Below are 21,521 nucleotides of genomic sequence, written 5' to 3' on the forward strand. Positions count from 1 at the left end.
TTAGTGGACGTTACACCATTACAAACGAGCAACCTAGACTCATGATACATTTGGTTGTGTGTGTGTAAGGTCATGCACACTTTGTCTTTTTTTATCGAGTAATAAACTGCAGGGTTGGAATGGTATAACAATTTGTGTAATGAAGAGATTGTGCTTATGCAATTATTTTTCTATAAAGTTCTGTACCAAGGATAGGATACCTATAAGCAGCAAGAAACCTTAACTGTATTGCCTATAAACAAATGAATGGGTGAAGGATTGCCTATAAACAGATGAGTGAGGGAGAGCTTGCCGATAACTAAATGACTGAGTGAAGGATTGCCTTGTAAATAGATGAATGAGTGAAGGACTTCCTATCAACAGGTGAATAAGTGAAGGAATGCCTTGTAAACAGATGAATGAGTGAAGGACTTCCTATCAACAGGTGAATAAGTGAAGGAATGCCTTGTAAACAGATGAACGAGTGAAGGATGCCCCTTCCTTTAAAGCAGACGAGTGACGGGTGTTCCTCTGCATTGCAGCCATCGTCTGGAGGTGAGGGCGCAGGTGGCCCAGGCCTTCCTGACCAAGTTCCAGCTGAGTGGGCAGGAGATGGCTGCCCTGCGCGGGGCACGGGACACCCCCATCACAGAGGTGAGTGTTTAACCAAGTACTCCCTGCCGGGTACTTGCTGATACCGCGTACTGATACAAGTACTTTGAACGAAAATGCAATTGCACATATTACAGCAATTTTCATGTTTATCCACTTTATCGACTTTATTTATTTTGGGTGGTGGGAAACATCTCTGTTCAAATCTCTGTTTTACGGCCCCTCCAGTCGTCGCTGGGTTCTTTGTATCTTTGTACTGGAACTTAAATTTTGTCCACACTTTTGTGTAAATGGTTTCTGGACCACATAGAGGTTTCACTGTCTAGTCAGCTGGTAGCAAACTGTGACGTTGTGACCCGTTCTGTTACCCAGGAGTTCTTCCGAGCTCTGACCCGTGTGAAGCAGATCCACGAGGACGTCAAGGTTCTATTGAGGACCAATCAGCAAACTGCAGGGTATGCGAACAACCAATCAAACCTCAGTCAGCAAATCAAAACCTCTGTCAGCCATTCATGACCTCCATTGGCCAACAGGGACCAGATTAGATTTATTTATATATATATTAGAGCTGAGCAATGAATAAAAGTTTTAATCGCGATTGTATTGGTGAGTTAACTCGCGATTAATCCCACTTTGAAAATTATATTTTAAATCCACTCCAATTTAAGTTAAATGAGATCAGCAAATAAAATGATACATTATCCTTCATACCAAATGTACTTAATAAGCTAAAACTAGACCAAGTGATCTTGAGGGTTAACTAAAAACATATCAGAAAATGATTTCTGATATGAATGTTGACATTCTGTGGTAATAACCTCAGTGTAATCAGTGTAAAAGTTAAAAGTTAAAGTTAATAAAAGTTAATAAAAGTTAATAAAAGAAAGAAGAAAAAAAAAGAATAGAATATGCGTCAATTTGTATTAATCGCGTTAAAATAAGATTGCGTTAACACGTAATTTTACTTGCCCAGCCCTAATAAATACACATTTTCACTAAACCTACAACAGAACTAAAACATTACATTCATACTTTCTTCAAAGAAACAAACAAAAGCATTGGTGATCTTAACACCAATGCTAATAAAAATGAAATAAAACTATCCTTGTATTGCAATGATTGCATTACATTTTGAGGGACTACTTTCTCAGCAGCGGCGGAATTTCACTTTGCTCCGGTGTAGCAGCCAATTCAATACAGCAGAATGTAAACAGAGAAGCGCACTTCAGGTAATATCAGTCCTCCGCTGCCGTAGCCTGGTTCCAACTGCAGGGATTATAAACTAAATGCAATGCAATTCAAGGGTAGTTTTATTTCTAACATTATTCTATCAACACAAACATTTACATCGATAGTCAAGCGTTATAATTGGTTTGCCTCGGGTGTACTGTGGAGTGGGTAAAACTGTTTTTATTGGCAGGCTAGCAGTTCCCCTCGACTTGCGCTAGCCTAGCACCAGCGATTTCTGCAACTAGAAGAACTGAATTAAACATGTTGAAAACGGTCTCCAATGATAACACACTGGCTCACTTGGAAATGAGGTCCGATGTCCAAAATTCTGAACTAGCCTTTTAATAATGTGATGGTTATGTGGCGTCGTACAAAGGAACCCGTATAATGCAAACCACCTCTAGCAGTGAACCGTAAATGCCACAGAAAGCAGGAAAGACGAGGACAAAGGGCCGTCCGTTGGCCACGACACGTTGTTTTCAGAGAGGTTCATGTGACCTACGACGGATGCTGAGGTGTTCTCTCTCGCTCTCCCCCTGTGTGTCTCCTCAGGCTGGAGATCATGGAGCAGATGGCGGTGTTACAGGAGACGTCCTACGAGCAGCTCTACCGCTGGGCACAGAGTAAGTAGAGCCAAGATGGAGGCAGGCCAAAAGGGCCGGCATGGGGGCGGTGCATGCTGAGATCTTGTCGTAGTAAGTCAACGGAAGGACGAGAGGGTGGAGGAGAGGCAGGGAGGATGGTAGGGGAGGGAGACGGAGGATGCGTGGAGGTGATGGCGGGAGGGTTGAGGTTAAATAATTACAGAATTATTTTGTAACTAGCTTAATACTATATATGAAGTCATTGAAACTTAAAGGGTTGAATACATCATATTCCGCTGAAAAAAGCATCCACAGTTCACATAGTTCATCTTTTTTTGGTCTTTTTTATCTTGTGCCATGAGATCATTATTGTGCAGCCACAATAAAAATAATCACCTAAAGTAATGATGGATATTATTAACAAAAGGGACGAAGGCCAAATAATTACCCCTGTCCCATGGTTTCAATATACTGTGGTGGTTTTGTGAAGCTGAAAGAGACCTTGAACCTTGTGAAAGGGCTGCACTGCACGTCCACCTCCTCACACTTGTGTACGGCTGACAGTATTACATTCCTACTTACATGCTTATCTACGTAACATGGTTGTATGATTCGCCAGTGTAAAGTCTAACAGATCAGAGGTTCTCTGTGAGTCACAGCAGGCTACGGGCACGATGGCCATAATCTTTTACGTTTTACATTTTTATACAATTATTTCAGAAATAATATGATATGCATGCCTAAGTTCCACATCAGTGTGTGTGTGTGTGTGTGTGTGTGTGTGTGTGCGTGTGCGTGCGTAGATGAGTGCAGAGGGCTGACCCAGGAGAGCTGTGACATCAGTCCTGTACTAAGCCAGGCAATGGAGGCTCTACAAGACAGACCTGTGCTCTACAAGTAATGCTCACTCACTGACTGACATGCACATACTCACTCAATCCCACACACACATGCACACGTACACACATGGACAGCGTATTTTACTAGTAATACTCAGACCTGTGATTATCGGTCGGCATATGATTGGGGTCTAAAATGTGAAACTATATAAATCAACAAATGATGGCTAAAGAAATTATACATAAAAAAAACAAAAAAAAAAACGAATATGTGTTCAGCTCTCTGAAAACATCTGACACTTGATGGCTTATGCTAATCGCTGCTCTATTCCTTCATTCAATTTCCCGAGCCATTAAGATGGACGTGTGAATCAACGTGACTCATGGCCCCAAAGGTCTTCTCGTAATAAATAAACATTACACAACAAAGCCTGTGACCCAAAGTTACCCCCACAGTTTCCACACAGCCTCTTCTCACTGTAAGATGTTGTGTTCTGTGGCTCACAGCACTCATTTTCCTCCCCTCCCTCCCTCCCTCCCGCCCTCCCACCCTTCCTCTCTTCCCCTCTTGTCACCCCCCTCGCCTCCTGTCCCCTCCTTCAACCCACTCCACCTCCCCCTCCTTTCCCTCCCTACCTCCATCTCCCCCCTCTCCCACGTTCTTGGAAATGCACCTGTCTTGTGTCCCAGAATCCCCTGCAGTCAAGGCCAGAGCAAGCGAGCGGGAAGGGCTTGGGTGGTGGGGTTGGGTGGTTGGCGGTGGTGGGGTTGGGTGCGGTTCTGGTTGGTTGGAGGATGTTGAGGCTGAAGAGATGGCAACACAAATGTTTCTGCGACGTGAAAGTTCCACACTCCCTGACTGTTTAGTCTGCTGCTGGCCTCCCCACCGCCAAGAGACCAAAACAAACTCCTGGAGACTCCCTTTCCTCCTCAAGAGGCGACCACACCATGTCCTCACCCCACCTTCTCCTCTCCTTTCCTCTCCTCCTCCCCCTTCTCTCCTCTCCTCTCCTGCTCCCCCTTCTCTCCTCTCCTCTCCTCTCTTTTCTCCTTTCCTCTCCTCTCTTTTCTCCGTCACCTCTCCTCTCCTCTCGTCTCATTTCTCCTCTCGTCTCTTTTCTCCTCTCCTCTCATCTGATCTCATCGAATCTCCTCTCTACTCCTCCCGTCTCCTCACCTCTCCTTATCTCTCATCCCTTGCCACCATACGTCTCTCCTCTCTTCTCATCTACTCTCCTCTCCCCAAATACTCCGTACTACACCCTTGCCACCCTTTCTTTCCATTCTCTCCTCTCCCCTGCTCTCCTCCCCACCCCTCACTGCCACACGATGGCCAACTGTGGAAAACAGTCAATTGTGTCTCCACACAATTGACTGTTGTTGTCTTTGTCTGTTTACATTTACCCTTCCTCTTCTTCTGTGGTGTTCCTCACAGGTACACCCTTGATGAGTTTGGGACAGCCCGCAGGTGTGCGGTGGTAAGGGGCTTCATCGATGCCCTCACGCGGGGAGGTCCAGGGGGCACTCCCCGGCCCATCGAGATGCACTCCCACGACCCCATGAGGTACCCCCCTCCCCCCCACCCCCTTGCACGCATCATCATCATCAACCTTTATTTATATTACACATATTAAAATAAAATAGCAGTAAAAATATTCCCTCAGAATCAGTGCAGTATTTTTGACTAAATCGATCTGATCTACTTGATGAGAAGAAGGCTAAACTAAAAATTCTGTATTTTAAGATTGAACACACATCAGTGTTTCTGAGGCAGCAGCTGGTGTCACTCACTGCAATACTGAAGGTGGGGCCTTCAGTATTGCAGTTTGGATAGATGAAAATACTGCATGTTCTTGCTGAAGTTACTTACATACGTTTTTTAATTTTATAGCAGCCAGTCTATATTGCTATCATATATGTCATATGTCCTACTGGATTATTACACCTAGGTCAAAGTACCAAACGATTTAACCCAAATGCTGTTGGCATAAAGACCGGTTGTGCCATATATGGTCATATATAATAGCTCTGACATAGATGTTGATTTAGCAGGAACAGCCATATATAGTAACATGTTATGACATATATGGTCATATACAAATTTTGGCTTTGGTCATATATTCACTAAAAGCCACTTTGAATAAAAGCGTCTGCTAAATGACTTAATAGTAATGGGAACAGCCATGTATGGTCATCTGGTGTCCTAGTCACAGTTTGCATTTTATTTTTATTGTTTCCATCAACCGTTTTCTTTTCTCTTTTTTTCCTTCTCTATCGCCCATGGAGCTATAGAGAGAGAGAGAGAGAGAGAGCTCTTCTTAGAATGGGTGCTGTTTTATAGACCTCATCAGCGGTTCTCAGAACTCTAGCACCTCCAGCACACATAGACATACACACACACCACACACACCACACATCTGACACACACACACACACACACACACACACACACACACACACACACACACACACACACACACACACACACACACACACACACACACCTCTCGCACACCCAAACACACCACACCTCTTGCAAACACACACAGACAGGCCACTCAAACGCGCACACAAGCACGCACACAGACACACGGCACACCGCTCACACACACGTACTCGCATACAGACCTACATAAAAACACGAACACACACACGCACGCGCACACACACACACACACACACACACACACACACACACACACACACACACACACACACACACACACACACACACACACACACACACACACACAAATATTAACCAAGACACATATAAACACACAGAGACATATGCAAGGACTCGCATACACATAGACATAGAGACACACACACATGCAGACAGGCACAATCACACCAGTTCAGGTCAACATTGTTTTTTGCAATGGCACAATTATGTAACAGTATCTGTGTGTTTCTCTACGTATGCTGATTTACGCAATAGGGTTCATGCGTGTTTGTGTGGGTGTGTCTGTGTGTGTAGTTGTGTGTATGCGAGGGGCTGTTCATACGCACATGGTTGGTTGTGGGTGTTTTTGTTTATGCATGTGAGCATGTGATCGTGTGTGTTTATGCATGTGAGTGCATCATTTATTTTTGTTAGTGGCTGTGGATGTGTGTGTCTAGGTGTGCGTCTGTATGTGCTTGGTTGCACATGTCTAGGTATGAGTATTTGTGGGCTTGTGTGTGTGTGTGTGTGTGTGTGTGTGTGTATTCGGTATGTGTCTCTACGGTCGCTTGTGTGTCACTTGACCCCAGCCTGAATCGATCTGTGTTGTTGGTTTCCAGGTATGTGGGAGACATGCTTGCCTGGCTGCACCAAGCCACTGCCTCTGAGAAGGAGCACCTGGATGCCCTGCTGAAGCAGGTCACTGTGCGAGGTACCCAAATGTCCACCGTCCATCTGCAGTCATCCTAGAGCTCAGAGGCCCTCACCCCTACCTGCTCCTTAGTGTCTGAATTCACTGTCGTAGTCAGTGGTTTTGGATAGGAGCTTCTGATAAATGAATAAATATTATAGTATGGCCTTTCATACGCGCTCTGCTAATAACACATGGTACACACTAATAGTATTTAGGTAGGTTGACATGTGGGGAAAGAGACAATCTCTCTCCCCACAAGTAAACCTACCTAAATACTATTACTGTGCAGGGCTTAAATTTCATTTTTCAAAATGGGGGGGAATTCCCCCCTTAAGAGCTCCACAGGATTTTTAAAGTTTGGGGGGGATACTACTGCAAATTTAATTACATTTGGCCCCCAACACTAATTTAAAGGATTCTCTTCATTAAATTCCTTATACAAATGTTCTCATGTGCTTTTATTTTAACTGTCGTGTACTGTACTCTGTCTTCTGCTTTATCTTTGCTCAGTTGAAAAATGAAGAGAAGAAGAAATCAAACACTTTGTTTTCAATAAATTCATTAACTTTTACATGTACTATGGAAACAGTAGTTATTTAACAGTAAATACATTTTTAGTTAACAGTAGTTATTTTCTTAACTTTATACAGTCCAATTAGTTTCTCCCTCTCCTCTCTTAATCATATCTTCATGGTACATCAGTATCCTGATGATTGTCCCGCATTATGCTGGCCTGAGTTGCGGGATTTGAAAAAAATATGTGCAATCCCGCACTGAAATTCAAGCCCTGACTGTGTACCATGTATTATTAGCAGAAAGCGGTGGTTAGGGAGTTTGACTCCCAGACAAAGGCTTCTGGTTTCTGATGTCTAGTCTTAACCTGTCAGCATGGTTGAGCAAGATGCTTGATGCCCTAACCCCTACCTGCTCCTTAAAGGTATAATATGTAATTTCGGCCACTAGGGGTCACTCAATCAAAAGAATAACAAAAGACGTAGTTTGATGACTGAAGTAGAGTGGGAACATGGGAGTTGTTCTCTTCGAAAATCGGATGTGACTCATCATGTTCACAGAGAAGTTAATGTATTAAAGTTGTATCCAGGTTACGTTTATTCACGTTATGCCAATTCGTTCCAATGAAATTGCCGCAAGTAACGTAACGTTAACTTGGGAACTTACCGTTGGATGAGTAGACTCCCCAAACAGCTGTACATCATGTTATGTGGGGTAGCCCAGTACTGATATCCCTGGTCAGATGAAATCATCTACAATTGTAATTGATCAGCATGTTGAATGTTTTCTTTATAATGTTACCCTTCACATATATAGGAGCGATGTGCCACAGGGAACTAAAGACTTGATCACCGGTACAAGGCCAGTGTGTCAAGCGGTGGTTACCTGCCAAAGAGATGGTCCGCCCATTCCCAAACAATAGCCGGACTCAAATACATTTACACCTGAGACGACTCGCATTATAACACTTTCATTGGTATATCAGTGTATGTTGGCTTTTCCCCTTAACTGTGTACTATCTATGTTGTGCTGTTTGCAAGTTCTCTCAAAACGGTTGATGTATAGAGTTATTTCTCCTCGCCTCCATCGCAGGCGTGGAGGAGAACATGCAGGAGGTGGTGGGCCACATCACCGAAGGGGTCTGCCGCCCGCTAAAGGTGAGAGGTCAAAGTTCAAACCTGTTGTAAAAATCTTTCTCAAATGGTAATGCATTGTTCTTGGTGGTTATAGGCTCTACTAGTAGTGTAGCTAACACTAGCCTACTAGCATTGACAACACTATTGCACATTTTGTTGTTTAAAATGTGCAATATATTGTACATTTGATATTTATATGTATATATTTTTATATTTATATAGTAAGTGTCTGCTAAACAACTACATAGTAATGTTATATAATAAAGTATATATAAGATGCTATAAATGCTTTGGATCACAGCTTTGACGATTATGAGTAATATATTAGTAATATATAAGGTATATGTAATAAATGAATAAACACCTTGTTTTGTCCTCGAATGAGAACCTATACTCCCTGATTCTGATGGGCCTGTTCTGGGTTTTTGTCCTGCCCCCAGGTGAGGATAGAGCAGGTGATCGTAGCGGAGCCTGGAGCTGTCCTGCTCTATAAAGTCTCCAACCTCCTTAAGTTCTACCACCACACCATCAGGTATATCCTCTACTGGGGTTCTCATGACCTTTAATTACTTCAGTTTGATTCAAGTCAACTTTATTGATATCGCCACATAATCACACATCATTACACCGCTCTGAACAACAAGGAAAACCCCCCAGAGGGAAGGATCATCCTAAACAAACATTTACATTTACCTGAGAAGAGATTGACCTAGTTTGACTTGAAAGGTCCTGGGTTCGATCCCCCAATGTCTGGAGCCTAACCAATGCTTTCAGTCCCTTGAACAAAATGTGTGGCTTCCTACCTGCTCCTCATTGACAAGTATTTTTATCTCACCGTCTCTTGTGATGAAAGTGTCTAAATGCCTTAATAGTGATAGTGAATCTAGATGTTTTTGTCTCGTGTCAGTGCCATCATAGGAACCTCGGTGGCCACCCTGCTCGTCACCATCGAAGACATGAATGTCCTCAGTAAGAAGATGTTCTTCAACAGCTTGAGTCTCCACGCCAGCAGACTCATGGACAAGGTACGAGACTCTTGGATGTTTCAACAGAGTATAAATAAAATGCTAACTCCTTCAAACCAAATCCAATTAAACAAAGGTTTAAGTTACTGGAGATTCTTGATGAATGATCAAATCCTGATTGGCTGACAAAAAAAAAAAATTATGTGCTTACCCTGTGTTAGTGTTGCTGATACTCTTGTTTGTTGCAATGTTTGGACTCCAGTCGATAACTTGGCACTGATCTGACTTCCTAATGCTCGAATGATAATGTGTATATTAAAAAAATACACATTAGGCGGGCATAATGTATACAATGTATGGAAAGCCAGAGAGTCAGAGATTCATTTGAGAGACTTAAACAAGAGACCACACACTACCCTGGCATTTGTCATCATCAGCATCAAGGACTATAGACACTAATAAACATTTATAAACTAAGTCCATAAACTAAGTCCAAACGTTTTTTCCATCCACACGTTCCTTTGTTTCCGTCAAACATGATGAGGCAGCGCTTCATCATCGACCCCTCCACACTCACAACACAACCATTACTGTAAAAAGCTTTCAACCAAAGCGACCACAACCATTTTTCCCAAGCTCTTCAGCTGTTAAACTGTTCCCCTGCCCACCGCCGAAGCTGTGTGGCACATCCTGTCTCAAAAACACCGCCCTTTCCTCACGTGTTTCACAATTGACCGCCAAATAAACCTCAGCACGAGCGAGCGAGCATCATCTCTTTGACTTGTTGCCTGGGCTGCCACCCCGATCAATAGCTGTGACACGTTATCGACTTAGTGCTGCTATAATCAAATCCCTTCTCCGCTTAGCATGGTGCTAATCAAATCTCAGACCCTTGGGGTATTCACCTCAAGTACAGGCTAACACCGGGAACACAACTTCCCCTTAATCATCTCTATTAGGTGGCCATAGGCTGCCTCGTGCATGCCCAGCCTTCAGAGGGGATGTTCTCTGGAAGGTCTCAGAGGTGTGGTGGATGGAGAAAGGTGGTTGGAGCTAGCATGTTCAGTGCACCGCACGCCTCATTAAAGGTTAACTGTTAGCGATTTTCTTTCTGTGACCGACCACCTCCTGAGCAACTTACTTGCTCTGTACTTTAGTTTGTTCTAGCTCGCTAGCATAGTATTGTATGTCCATACTGAATCCAATTTCTAACACCAATAACATTATTATTTATGCTGTTCAATTAATAACAATGGCTTAAACTCTCCTCGATGGAACACTATCAGCTTAATGATCCCAGAAATAAGGTCAGGAAAGAATATTGAAACGGACGGGTCTTTATAGGAACACCAATGCATCTGTAGCTTCAGGGCAATCCTTTCCTTTCAACTTCAACATTTCTGATGTCCGATCCATTGCTTCACCCCACTGTTTACATTTCCAATTGCTTAATTTGTTTTGTATTCTACTATGTAGCTATTCATTTAATAGTTTGCTTAATTGTACTGAAAGTCATTTCATTGCCAATGAACAATGTCACTGCGCATACAACGAATACATCTGAACTTAATGTTAACCTAACAATGCAATCTCCTCCTGCCTCCCTGCTATGCCTCACCCTGATCTCATCCTGTTTTGAATCCTTAAGCATGAATGTCCTGTTCACCTGCTGCTCTCTGCATTCACCTGGAAAGGTGGAGCTCCCCCCTCCAGACCTGGGCCCCACCTCCTCCCTCACCCAGACCCTGGCCCTGCTGCGGGAGGTGCTGGCCTCCCATGACTCCTCCGTGGTGCCCCTGGACGCACGGCAGGCAGACTTCGCTCAGGTAAACCAGGAAGCGAGTTTGATCCCCCCCCCCCCCCAATCACCACACATTACCTGGCTTTATCTAAATTGTGAATTCACTCCAAGTCACTTTGGTTAAAAAAAATATCAGCTCAGAACGACTATATAATTCACAGTAAATAGTTGAAACTACCCTCACCTGAAAGCTGCTGTAGGTAAGATTTTAGTTCTTAAGAGCGAGAAACCACCCAAAAAAAAAAACGGCTTCAAACCAACAAAATGAAATCCAACATGACACGACTCCGAATCACATTGCTGAACGCGATGCACAGTGCGGCAGTCTGCGTAAAGTTAACCCAAGTTCAACCTTGACACCCAGACTCGAGTTTACCCCCAAGCGCTAATGTGTCCAACCCAAAGTCCACGGTTTCCTCGCTTACATGGCGCCGTCCGGTGGGCCCGTGCCATAACTAGTCCTGAATACATTCTAAGGAGTGGTAAGCCACCATCTTCCCCTCGGTCCCACAGGTGCTGTCCTGTATCCTGGACCCCCTGCTCCAGCTGTGTACGGTGTCCGCCAGTAACCTGGGCACGGCAGACATGGCCACCTACATGGTCAACTCTCTGTACGTCATGAAGACCACGCTGGCCCTCTTCGAGTTCACAGACAAGAGGCTGGAGATGCTGGAGTTCCAGGTAGGAGGGGGGTCTCTGTACTGTAGTCCTGGTAGGAGGGGGGGGGGGGGGGGGGTTCTCGTGTCTCTCTACTGTACTGGTGGGATGCACACAGAATTCAGTGTAAATGCCCCCCTTACCCCTACCTTCTCATTAATGATGGATACATTTGCTTTAAGTTATGAGGAGGATAGGATGCATGTGTATGGTTCCCATCCCATCTCACCACAATAGCTACTCGTGTTGTAGTGGGCTGGGGGCTGTCACGTTGGATTTCACATGTTCTATTGTGTCATTTGCAATATGTATGTGCAATTCAATTTAAGTTGGTTGAAGGCTATTTTCTCTCTCTCTATCTCGCTCTCGCTCTCCATAAATCCAATTACACCGTCTTTAGCGCTTTCCCCACACTGGACAGCGTGACGGATTCAATTACAAAATAGTTTGCGGAAAAAATATGACATGAGAGCTTAATTTGAAATCATCGCATTGTGCGCTCATGGGGGGGGCCATTGTGTGTCCCACAATACCCCCTCCGAGCTAATTATTCTTCCTCCTTTCATGGGAACTCTTGGTAGCCTTTCAGAGAAAGATGAAATTGCTGTGGCAAAGAAAGGAGCTCTGGAACACAGCGAGTGTGTTCCTGGAGATCCTTTCTAGCCTAGTGGAGAAGGACACAGCTTTAATTACCAAAATCACCATCTGCTCACAATGCACACCCCCGATTTGGTAACGTGTGTGTGTGTGTGTGTGTGTGTGACTATTATTGTATGTGTCCTTGGTGGTGTATATATAGACGTGCGTGTGGCTCACGACAATGTGTGCTTCTCGCTCTAGATCGAGGCTCACCTGGACACCCTGATCAACGAGCAGGCGTCCTTTGTGCTGACCAGAGCAGGACTCAGCTACATCTATAGCTGTGTCCAGCACCACAGCACACAGCAGGTAACGCACGCACGCACCCACACACACACACACACACACACGCTACATCTATAGCTGTGTCCAGCACCACAGCACACAGCAGGTAACGCACGCACGCACCCACACACACACACACACACACACGCTACATCTATAGCTGTGTTCAGCACCACAGCACACAGCAGGTAACGCACGCACGCACCCACACACACACACACACACACGCTACATCTATAGCTGTGTCCAGCACCACAGCACACAGCAGGTAACGCACGCACGCACGCACACACACACACACACACACACACGCTACATCTATAGCTGTGTTCAGCACCACAGCACACAGCACGCACGCACGCACACACACACACACACACACACACACACACACACACACACACACACACACACACACACACACACACACACACACACACACACACACATGCTATATCTTTAACTGTGTCCAGTACCACAGCACACAGCAGCTAACAAGCACGCACACACTACATCTATAACTGTGTACAGTACCACAGCATACAGCAGGTCACACACAACACACACACCACACACACACACACACTCACATTTTAGAAACACACATAAACACACACACACACACACACACATTGTAGAAAAAGAAACACGCATCAGGCAACACGCCTACACACACCCACGCACGCATGCACAAACTTACCGAAGCACACTCTTAAGTAAACACACATACACACACGCACACTCTTAAATAAACTTTATGACTAACATTGTAGGAAAATACACACAAATACCGAAGGACCGATGTACATGCACACACACACACACACACACACACACCCCAAGACGGGCGACGGACCACCGACCGGCCTTGTCGCGGTCGATCAGCGCTTCCTATAACGGTCCACACGGCTCCTACTGTGTGTGTTTTATTGTGTGAAACTAGGCGTACTCTCTGCAGTTCAGCTCTGTTCTTTCCAAAGGTACACTCTCTCTGCCAAGCCCTTCAGACATGATTGCTTGTGTATTTTTACACATTCTATCTATTCCTAGAATGTCTATTCCTATTGAATTGTATGCACAAGAGAAGTGATCAATCTTTTTGGGACACGGCGTACGATATTGCAGTGAATAGAAACTGTGTGCTAGCAGTTTCAACTAAGTAGCACTTTGTTTCTTCTGTTAGCAGCATCATTCATAACATATTTTTGTCACAGGAGTTAAATTGTTGTACAATATTTCTCTTATATGACTTGTTAATGCAATAATAAGCATTAACTTACAATTAAGAACAGTTGATTAACAGTTTAATAATTGTCTAGTAACCATTCATATATATTAGTTAATTCAGTTATATTATTATATGGCATAGGTGTTAGGGTTAAGGTTATCTAATAATATAGAAATAATGCATAAATCAATATGAATCCAAGTATGAATCCACAATAAAAATAATTGTGAGTAATGCCTATACAAACCCTATAACGTGTGTGTGTGTGTGTGTGTGTGTGTGTGTGTGTGTGTGTGTGTGTGTGTGTGTGTGTGTGTGTGTGTGTGTGTGTGTGTGTGTGTGTGTGTGTGTGTGTGTTGAATCATCTCCACTCATATATAAAACGTATCAGACATTCCTCTTCATTACTGGCCCCTTTGGCCGGTAAGTGAACTGCAGCCTGCTTTAGATTGTGCATTCATACTACTGGAGTGCGAGCCTCGTGGGCTGAGAACATAAATCATTAACTAATGTTAGTTGTAATCATGAATAAAATCACATTGGGGGTCACCAACAAGTCGCTGTGGTTCCCCTGTTACCAGGGCAACCTTCAGATGCACTTTTAGAGCACATCTACACTTATTCTTCAAAGATTTATTTCTATTTTTTTGCTCTGTTATTTTTCCCCCATATCCTCTCTCTCTGGCTCTCTCTACCTCAGTCCCTTTGTCTCTTCAGTTCTCTACATCTGTTTCTTTCCATCTCTCAATTCAATAAATTTCAATTATGAGGATTGTATTAGCACAGGAACATACAGTTTAATCGCCAACGCATGTACACGATAACATAAGTGCGTTCAATAACAGGAAAGAATATACAATGCACTCTCAATGTTCTCTCTCCCCGTCTCCCTCTCTCACTCTCCCCTTTCCACGCTCTCTCTCCCCTTCCTCTCCCCCCAGGGTCCCCTCTCCACCCTCCCTGGTATGGACAGCTCCTCACTGAAGGCAGCCATGGTAGGGCCGTAGCCCTGCTACTGTAGCGCCAATGATTCCATTACCATGTTGTTGTTGTTGGTGTGTGTGACCATATATTGGGGTTTCGATCCAGCAGCCCATCCCCCCCTATACCAGGTGATATAGATGTGGTGTTGCGCTCCTCTCCATGCCGATAGGTCCAGTTCGACCGCTACCTGTCATCACCTGACACCCTGGTGATGCCGCAGCTCAACTTCCTGCTCAGCGCCGCCATCAAGTGAGTTCTGCCCCCTCCCCTCCGCCCAATCAGAGGCCTGTTAGCGTCCAAGACTGTGGTTCCCGTGGCAGCTACGTAAGCATCGTGACATCATAGCAGTGTGTCACCGCATGTAGCCTGCTAATAAATTCAATGAAAAAGAAGAACGCAACACATAAACAAAGGGCAACAATGGAAGACGTCCAAGAAGGACGGAAAACTTTTGTGTGTCATTTTCTTCAGTAAACTAAGCTTTTGTCGTTGCCTAGAAATACCTTGCGGGTACGGAAGTGACAATTCTGTCAACCAATCAAATGACGGCGTGTGTAGCTCTTTAAGTGACTTTAAGGTTTGATATTGTTTGGTGAAAGCGATGTGTGTGGAAGCAGATTAAAAAAACTTTCTCACTTTAAAATGCGGTCACAGGCCAACAGTAATTGGCTATCACCAATCAAATTATTATGATCCATCGACACCCCTCTCTGATTCATTCAACATCAAGCCCTGCACTGATTTTTTGTTGTAGCTGGAAACGCACCTCTTGCTTTCATCGTTTCTGAGAGAAAGGAAAGACTTTTCCTAGTAAAACTGGATATTAGGACGGGAGAGAAGAATTAAGGGATGGGAATTGATCATTCAGCTTTTTAATTGGGCACTGGGGGAATACTCTCTGCCTAATGGTTACTCTCAGGGATCTGATTGGCTGGAATGTTTGTCCCGCTTCTCAGAACTGATGATGTATGTTAGAAAAGTTTCAGTTTTTTTTAAAGTTGAGGTGATTCTATTGAGTCTAAAGTCTTTACAGAACAATTTTTTTTTTGTTTGTTTTCATTTTAATTGAGTAAATGGGTATTTTGAGTCGGGACACGTGCTAAGATAAAAACCAACAAATGTTTTTACGCACGTTCATATAATCAAACCTTATTCATATTTTTATTTTTCGTACACACAGCAATACAAAGGGAACAAGAATAAATCGATGTATGTTATAATGTCCCACTTTAACCTAATCATGGCCATCTTTTCTCGTCTCCCTCAGTTCTGCAGTAAAGGGAGGCTTTTATTTTGTTAATCAGCAGGGCTCTACCTCCATTATGATGCCACCACTAACAAGTTGTGAGTGAAATTATTCATGTTTTAATTCCAGAAGGTTAAACCCTCCACTGGAATAAATGAATCCATCCCACTCAAACTGGTCCCATACTGTCCCTCATCCATTAGGCTGGGCTTTTTTAAGAACCTGCCCTCCCCCACCCAACACAAAACACACCCACACACTATCGCACACCCAGAGACACTGATCCTAAACTGATGAAAACTGAGAGAGAGGGAGAGAGGGAGACTAGATGAATGATGAGTTAGTGTGTGTGTGTGTGTGTGTGTGTGTGTGTGTGTGTGTGTGTGTGTGTGTGTGTGTGTGTGTGTGTGTGTGTGTGTGTGTGTGTGTGTGTGTGTGTGTGTGTGTGTGTGTGTGTGTGTGTGTGTGTACACACTGATCCAACAGGTCCCCTACAACTTTAGTCACAATGCCCCCTCCCCCATTCTCTTTCTCCCTCCCTCCATCTATCTCTTTCTTTCACTGCGTTTCTCTCTTGTCACTCTATCAGTGTTTATTTATCTCTGCATCCCCCCCAACAAAAAAAGACCCACTGCCCCCCCCCCACACACACACACACACACACACACACACACACACACACACACACACACACACACACACACACACACATATAAACAAACACACACACATCGACATGTGAACCTAATCGGATAAAAACCAAACACACAAAAAAGGCGCCACACAGTGACGGGTTTAGAGAGCGTCCGTGCGTCTTTACCTCGTGCACAGAGCTTTTAGCAGGATGGGGGGTGGGGGGGGGGGGGGGGGTGGGGTACTCCATCTTGCTGAGTGGGGTTCTACTGGGAAGTGCAGCGGGTGCTACGAAGCACGCTCTGTACAACCCGTTAATGTTCTCTATTAATGGACGCCCGGACGCCATCAATTATCTTCTGGTCCATTTCTCAATCCACCCCTTCCCTGAATTGTCTCGCTCTGTCTCTGTCTCTCTCTTTCTGTCTCTCTCTCTCTCTTTGTCTTTCTCTTTCTCTCCCTCTGTATCTCTTTGTTTCTCTTCTCTCTCCCCCCCTGAACCAGCCACACTCCTTTTACTTCTATTTATTTTGTTTCTCTCCTTCCCTCTATCTGAACCGACATCTCTCTCTCCATCAGTCCCTTCCTCTCGCCCCCCCCCCTCTCTCTCTCTCTCTCTCTCTCTCTCTCTCTCTCTCTCTCTCTCTCTCTCTCTCTCTCTCTCTCTCTCTCTCTCTCTCTCTCCATTCTTTTCACCTCAATGTTGTGTGTTATTTCCTGTGATTCCTGTGGTACTGAAGGGTTGTAGGGTGAGTGTTGCCGGGCAGGCGGCCAGCCCTGGAGTCCAGCTTCATTCACAAGTCATTAGAACAGACAGAGAGACCTTATTTCAGTGGAAAAAAGCCAAAACAAACTCAACAATACCTAATGTACTTATGTTTTTTTTAGTATTGAATGTTTAAACTTTATAGCAACATAGGTTTTTTGCTATAAAGTTCACATTCAATAAAATATAGACAAAAGTGAAGGGAAGCTAGTAACAGTGATTATTATTCCCGTTTTGACTTTGTTTTGAATTAGTATACTAGGCCTGGTTAGATTTAGGTGCATATCCTCTTGTCGTCCACAGGGGGCACTGTGCACCACGCTCTGCCGGCGGCTTGTTTTGATCGCGGGGCCACAGAATGGTCAATGAAGCGCGTTCATTACTAGTCACCGCTGACATTTTTGTGCCCCCGCCTGTGAAATACTTTACATCAGAGCGCACCACTCTACAGCTTCGATTCAAGAGTCCCAGTTTAGTTTCACAAAGGGTTGATTTATTGATTTAAATTCCTAATCTGTAATCAGCCTTTTATTGAACCTATTCCCAGGCTTGTGAATGGAAGATGTTTGCTTAGTTTGTTAGTGAAGTATTCAATGAATAGCAGCCTATATTGTTACTATTGGCTGTGTTCCAATTTCCAGTAAGGACCGACCTAGCGTAGTAACATCCCGTTGTACACACTGAGGCTCTGGTATGCCAGAGTGGAACGCAGCCTGTCTCTGTTTTTGTTGCTTTGGCACCAGCATGGACCTCCCTACAGCCACAGAGATAGGGACTGATTTGAATGTTACAATACCTCCATGTTGGAATGATGTTGTGACTAACTGAAATTGTTAAAAGATAAGGATGTTTAATAAGCTATTTGACAATATAACCTGACATCAGTTGGTCTCATATCCTGACGTGGATATTATTCATAATCCAGCTTCAAGGCTTAACTGAACCTAGCTAACTGATTCCTTTGAGCAATCGCTTCCTGCTGTCTTCTTTGGTTAACAAAAAAAAAAACTGAAAATGTGTTGATACTCACAGTACACCCAGCTTGTGGTAATAAAAACGACATTGAAACCATAGCCAGCTCTGTCTCTGTCTAGTGGACGTGAGGATGTGAGTCTGATTATTTTGGTCAATATTGAAATCACGATTATTCAAATGATTATTTTTGAGTTTGAAAACATGATGCATTTATTCAGCATTTCTCTCCAAAAAAACACTTTGTAACTGAGAGAAATACACAAAATGTTATAGAAAATGTTCAAATCGAAAATAATGTATAAATATGTATCAAGCTGTTCTGCAATTTCCATAAAACACTTACTAAAAAAAAAAAAAACTAAAAAAAAAAACATAGTTTGGAGATTGTTTGACGCAAAAATCGAAATCGCAATCAAAATTCAAAGAATGGCGCAGCCCTAGTCTGATCCCCTCTGTGCTCGTGTTCCAGGGACCAGATCTTCCGCCAATCCACTGAGCTGGTGTGTCGGGCCTACGGGGAGGTCCACTCGGCTGTCAGCAGCCCCACCAACACCTACCAGGACCTGGAGAACCTGGTGCCTCGGTCCCCCCAGCAGGTCCAGACCCTCCTGTCCTGAGAACAGTCTCCACCTCAACCTCCTCTTCTCCACCTCCACCTCCTCTCCTCCGCCTCCTCCCAGAAGGTCCAGACCCTGCTGTCCTGAGAACCCTCTCTGCCATCTCCTTCTCCTCTGCCTCCTCCAACTCCTCCTGCTCCTCCTCTGGCCCCCGTCGCTTGTCCTGAAACACCTCTTCTCCACCTCCTCCACAACCACGTCCACCCTCACATCCTCCATCTCCTCCTCCTAATGCTACCCCGCCTACTATTACTCCTCCTCCTCCATCCCCTCCATCCCCACTGCCTACTATTACTCCTCCTCCTCCATCCCCTCCATCCCCACTACCTCCTCCACCTCTTCCTCCTCCACTACTACCTGTAGACCTGCTACAATACACACACCTGGACAGACACCATCAACTGCACCATCTGTGTATATTTTTTAACATTAAAGTGTATACAGCTGTATATAATACTAATTATCAGAGTCATTGATATATAGGTCTTTCTGATCCAGGCTCTGGGATCTATATGGGAAGAAAACTCCTGCTGTGGAGTTGAAATCCTACCGTGTTTTTGCTCCACCCATCCACTATTGGCACGCAGTTGTAGCTAATTAGCAAATCGGATTGGTTGACCTGAAAACCTGCAATGGAGTTTTGATAATGTGGATCTGGAATTTCTAGAAATATGTTAATAAATAAATAAATATGTTAAAAAATATGTTAATAAAGACGGCAGAACAGAACCTTCAACCTGAAGGTTCTGTTCTGCCGTCTTTCCTCTGGCACAGGAGTCTGGAGAAGAACTGGTGTCTGTTTTTACTTTGGTATAATATGACATTTTTGTTCCCGTTATTCTTTTACTACACCATGGGGCTCACTTATTCTCTCTCATTACGCTACTACACATGAAGAAGAAAAAGTGTTGCAAAGCATGAAAATGCAATAAAAATAACACATTTGCTTACCATCCCTGCAGTTTTGAGTGTTTTTGGTGTAATGGTCAAAGCTAACAGTTATAGTTATCATGTTATATCTAGCGATCTGTCAAAGCAGTTATCATAGTTCTGTCAAACCATAATAGAACAAGGATTATAGCATCAGGATATTAGCTTACATGCTATTATCATGCCATAGCATCATAAATTATCAATTTCATACCATATCATACCATAACAGCCCACATTATCATGTTATTATCATTATCATATATACTCATGCCATAGCATGAACATTTACTACCATTATCATACCAGAGCAGCCATTATCATATGTTATTATTACCATACCATAGCATCCGTGTTCTTATATTGTCACTATCATACCTTATCATGATCACAGGTCATGATGGTATTATGTAACATCCCGCTAGGTCACCAGCGATAGGACCAGCGTTTCTCCTGCTTTCCTCCCCCGAGAGCCGTGTTGAGTTACCGCTGTGACGCCCTGTTATTTGGCAGCTACCCACGTGCCTTTTGGCAGCTCTCACAGGCTCGAACCCCCCCCAGGGTTTTCCCGCCGTTCAGCTGTGGTTTGGACTCCGGGCCGCGGTGGGACACTTAAGTCCAAAGATCTCCCGGAATGTCCGAAAAGTAGAGCGTCCATTTTCAGTTTTTTAATAAACAGTAAACTATTGAGAATGATTTACTATGAAATGAGTTGTATTAATGTAGCACTTTTCGAGATACTCAGAACACATAGACATAAAAGAGACATTAGAGAAAAACACCAGAATTGATGGTTTAAAAAGTCCTAGAAAATCATTTAACAACCATAAGAACCAGAAACCAGAACCATAAGCATTGATGCAGAAAACCAACAAAGGTGTCACTTGTCGAAGTTTCACTTCCACCTGATCTTTAACCTGGTTACCTTGTGAACTTAGACCCTAACCTCAACTTTGACCTGGTTGCATGCTGAAGTTGGGCTCCAACCTGATCTTTAACCTGGTTACCTGCTGAAACTGGGCTCTAACCTGACCTTTAACCTGGTTACCTGGTGATGTTCCCTCTTCTTTGCGCTTCGTTGGGCATCTCGCTGACAGCTGCCCTCTGAAGCGTGTGATTGGTTGAATGTTTGCCACCACGGGGCTCTAAGTGGTGTGCGTGTGTATGTGTATGCGCGTGTGTGTGTGTATGTTTAATAATATTGTATTACTTATACATATAAATATACAGTATATCCATCTCAATGTATGCATCTTCTAATTTTTGGTTATTCCCTGTATAATCTTTGTATTTATGATCTAAAATAATGATGTGTGTTTGTTAGTTTGCGCGTGTGTGTCTTTCACATCTGCCAGCTCGTTAGCATGGCCCCCAGTGACACCAGGGGCCTTAAAGGCCCACACAGACACACACACGCACACACACACATGCACGCACACACAGAAACAAACACACACACGCACACATACATACATACAGGGCAGGATAGTGTAGTGGTTAGTGTTCGACTCCCATCCGAAAGGTTCTAAGTTTGATGCCTAAA

General features: G+C 43.9%; 1 protein-coding gene across 1 annotated transcript in view; it reads left to right on the plus strand.

Annotated features, from left to right (window-relative positions):
• The window catches only part of cog6 (component of oligomeric golgi complex 6), a 28,290-nt gene extending 8,907 nt beyond the window's left edge, over positions 1 to 19,383 (plus strand). The window contains exons 5-19 of the mRNA XM_084466700.1: positions 522 to 633; positions 964 to 1,046; positions 2,374 to 2,444; positions 3,209 to 3,302; positions 4,680 to 4,808; positions 6,530 to 6,621; positions 8,209 to 8,273; positions 8,693 to 8,784; positions 9,160 to 9,277; positions 10,912 to 11,043; positions 11,532 to 11,699; positions 12,516 to 12,623; positions 14,769 to 14,822; positions 14,981 to 15,060; positions 18,901 to 19,383. Of these exons, the coding sequence (XP_084322826.1) occupies positions 522 to 633; positions 964 to 1,046; positions 2,374 to 2,444; positions 3,209 to 3,302; positions 4,680 to 4,808; positions 6,530 to 6,621; positions 8,209 to 8,273; positions 8,693 to 8,784; positions 9,160 to 9,277; positions 10,912 to 11,043; positions 11,532 to 11,699; positions 12,516 to 12,623; positions 14,769 to 14,822; positions 14,981 to 15,060; positions 18,901 to 19,048 (1,546 nt within the window). The 3' untranslated portion in view covers positions 19,049 to 19,383. The remainder of the gene's footprint in view (positions 1 to 521; positions 634 to 963; positions 1,047 to 2,373; positions 2,445 to 3,208; positions 3,303 to 4,679; positions 4,809 to 6,529; positions 6,622 to 8,208; positions 8,274 to 8,692; positions 8,785 to 9,159; positions 9,278 to 10,911; positions 11,044 to 11,531; positions 11,700 to 12,515; positions 12,624 to 14,768; positions 14,823 to 14,980; positions 15,061 to 18,900) is intronic.
• The last annotated feature ends 2,138 nt before the right edge of the window (positions 19,384 to 21,521 follow it).

The sequence above is a fragment of the Micromesistius poutassou genome (genome assembly GCF_964030765.1).
Source record: "Micromesistius poutassou genome assembly, chromosome: 4".
In the NCBI taxonomy this organism is placed as follows: Eukaryota; Metazoa; Chordata; class Actinopteri; order Gadiformes; family Gadidae; genus Micromesistius; species Micromesistius poutassou.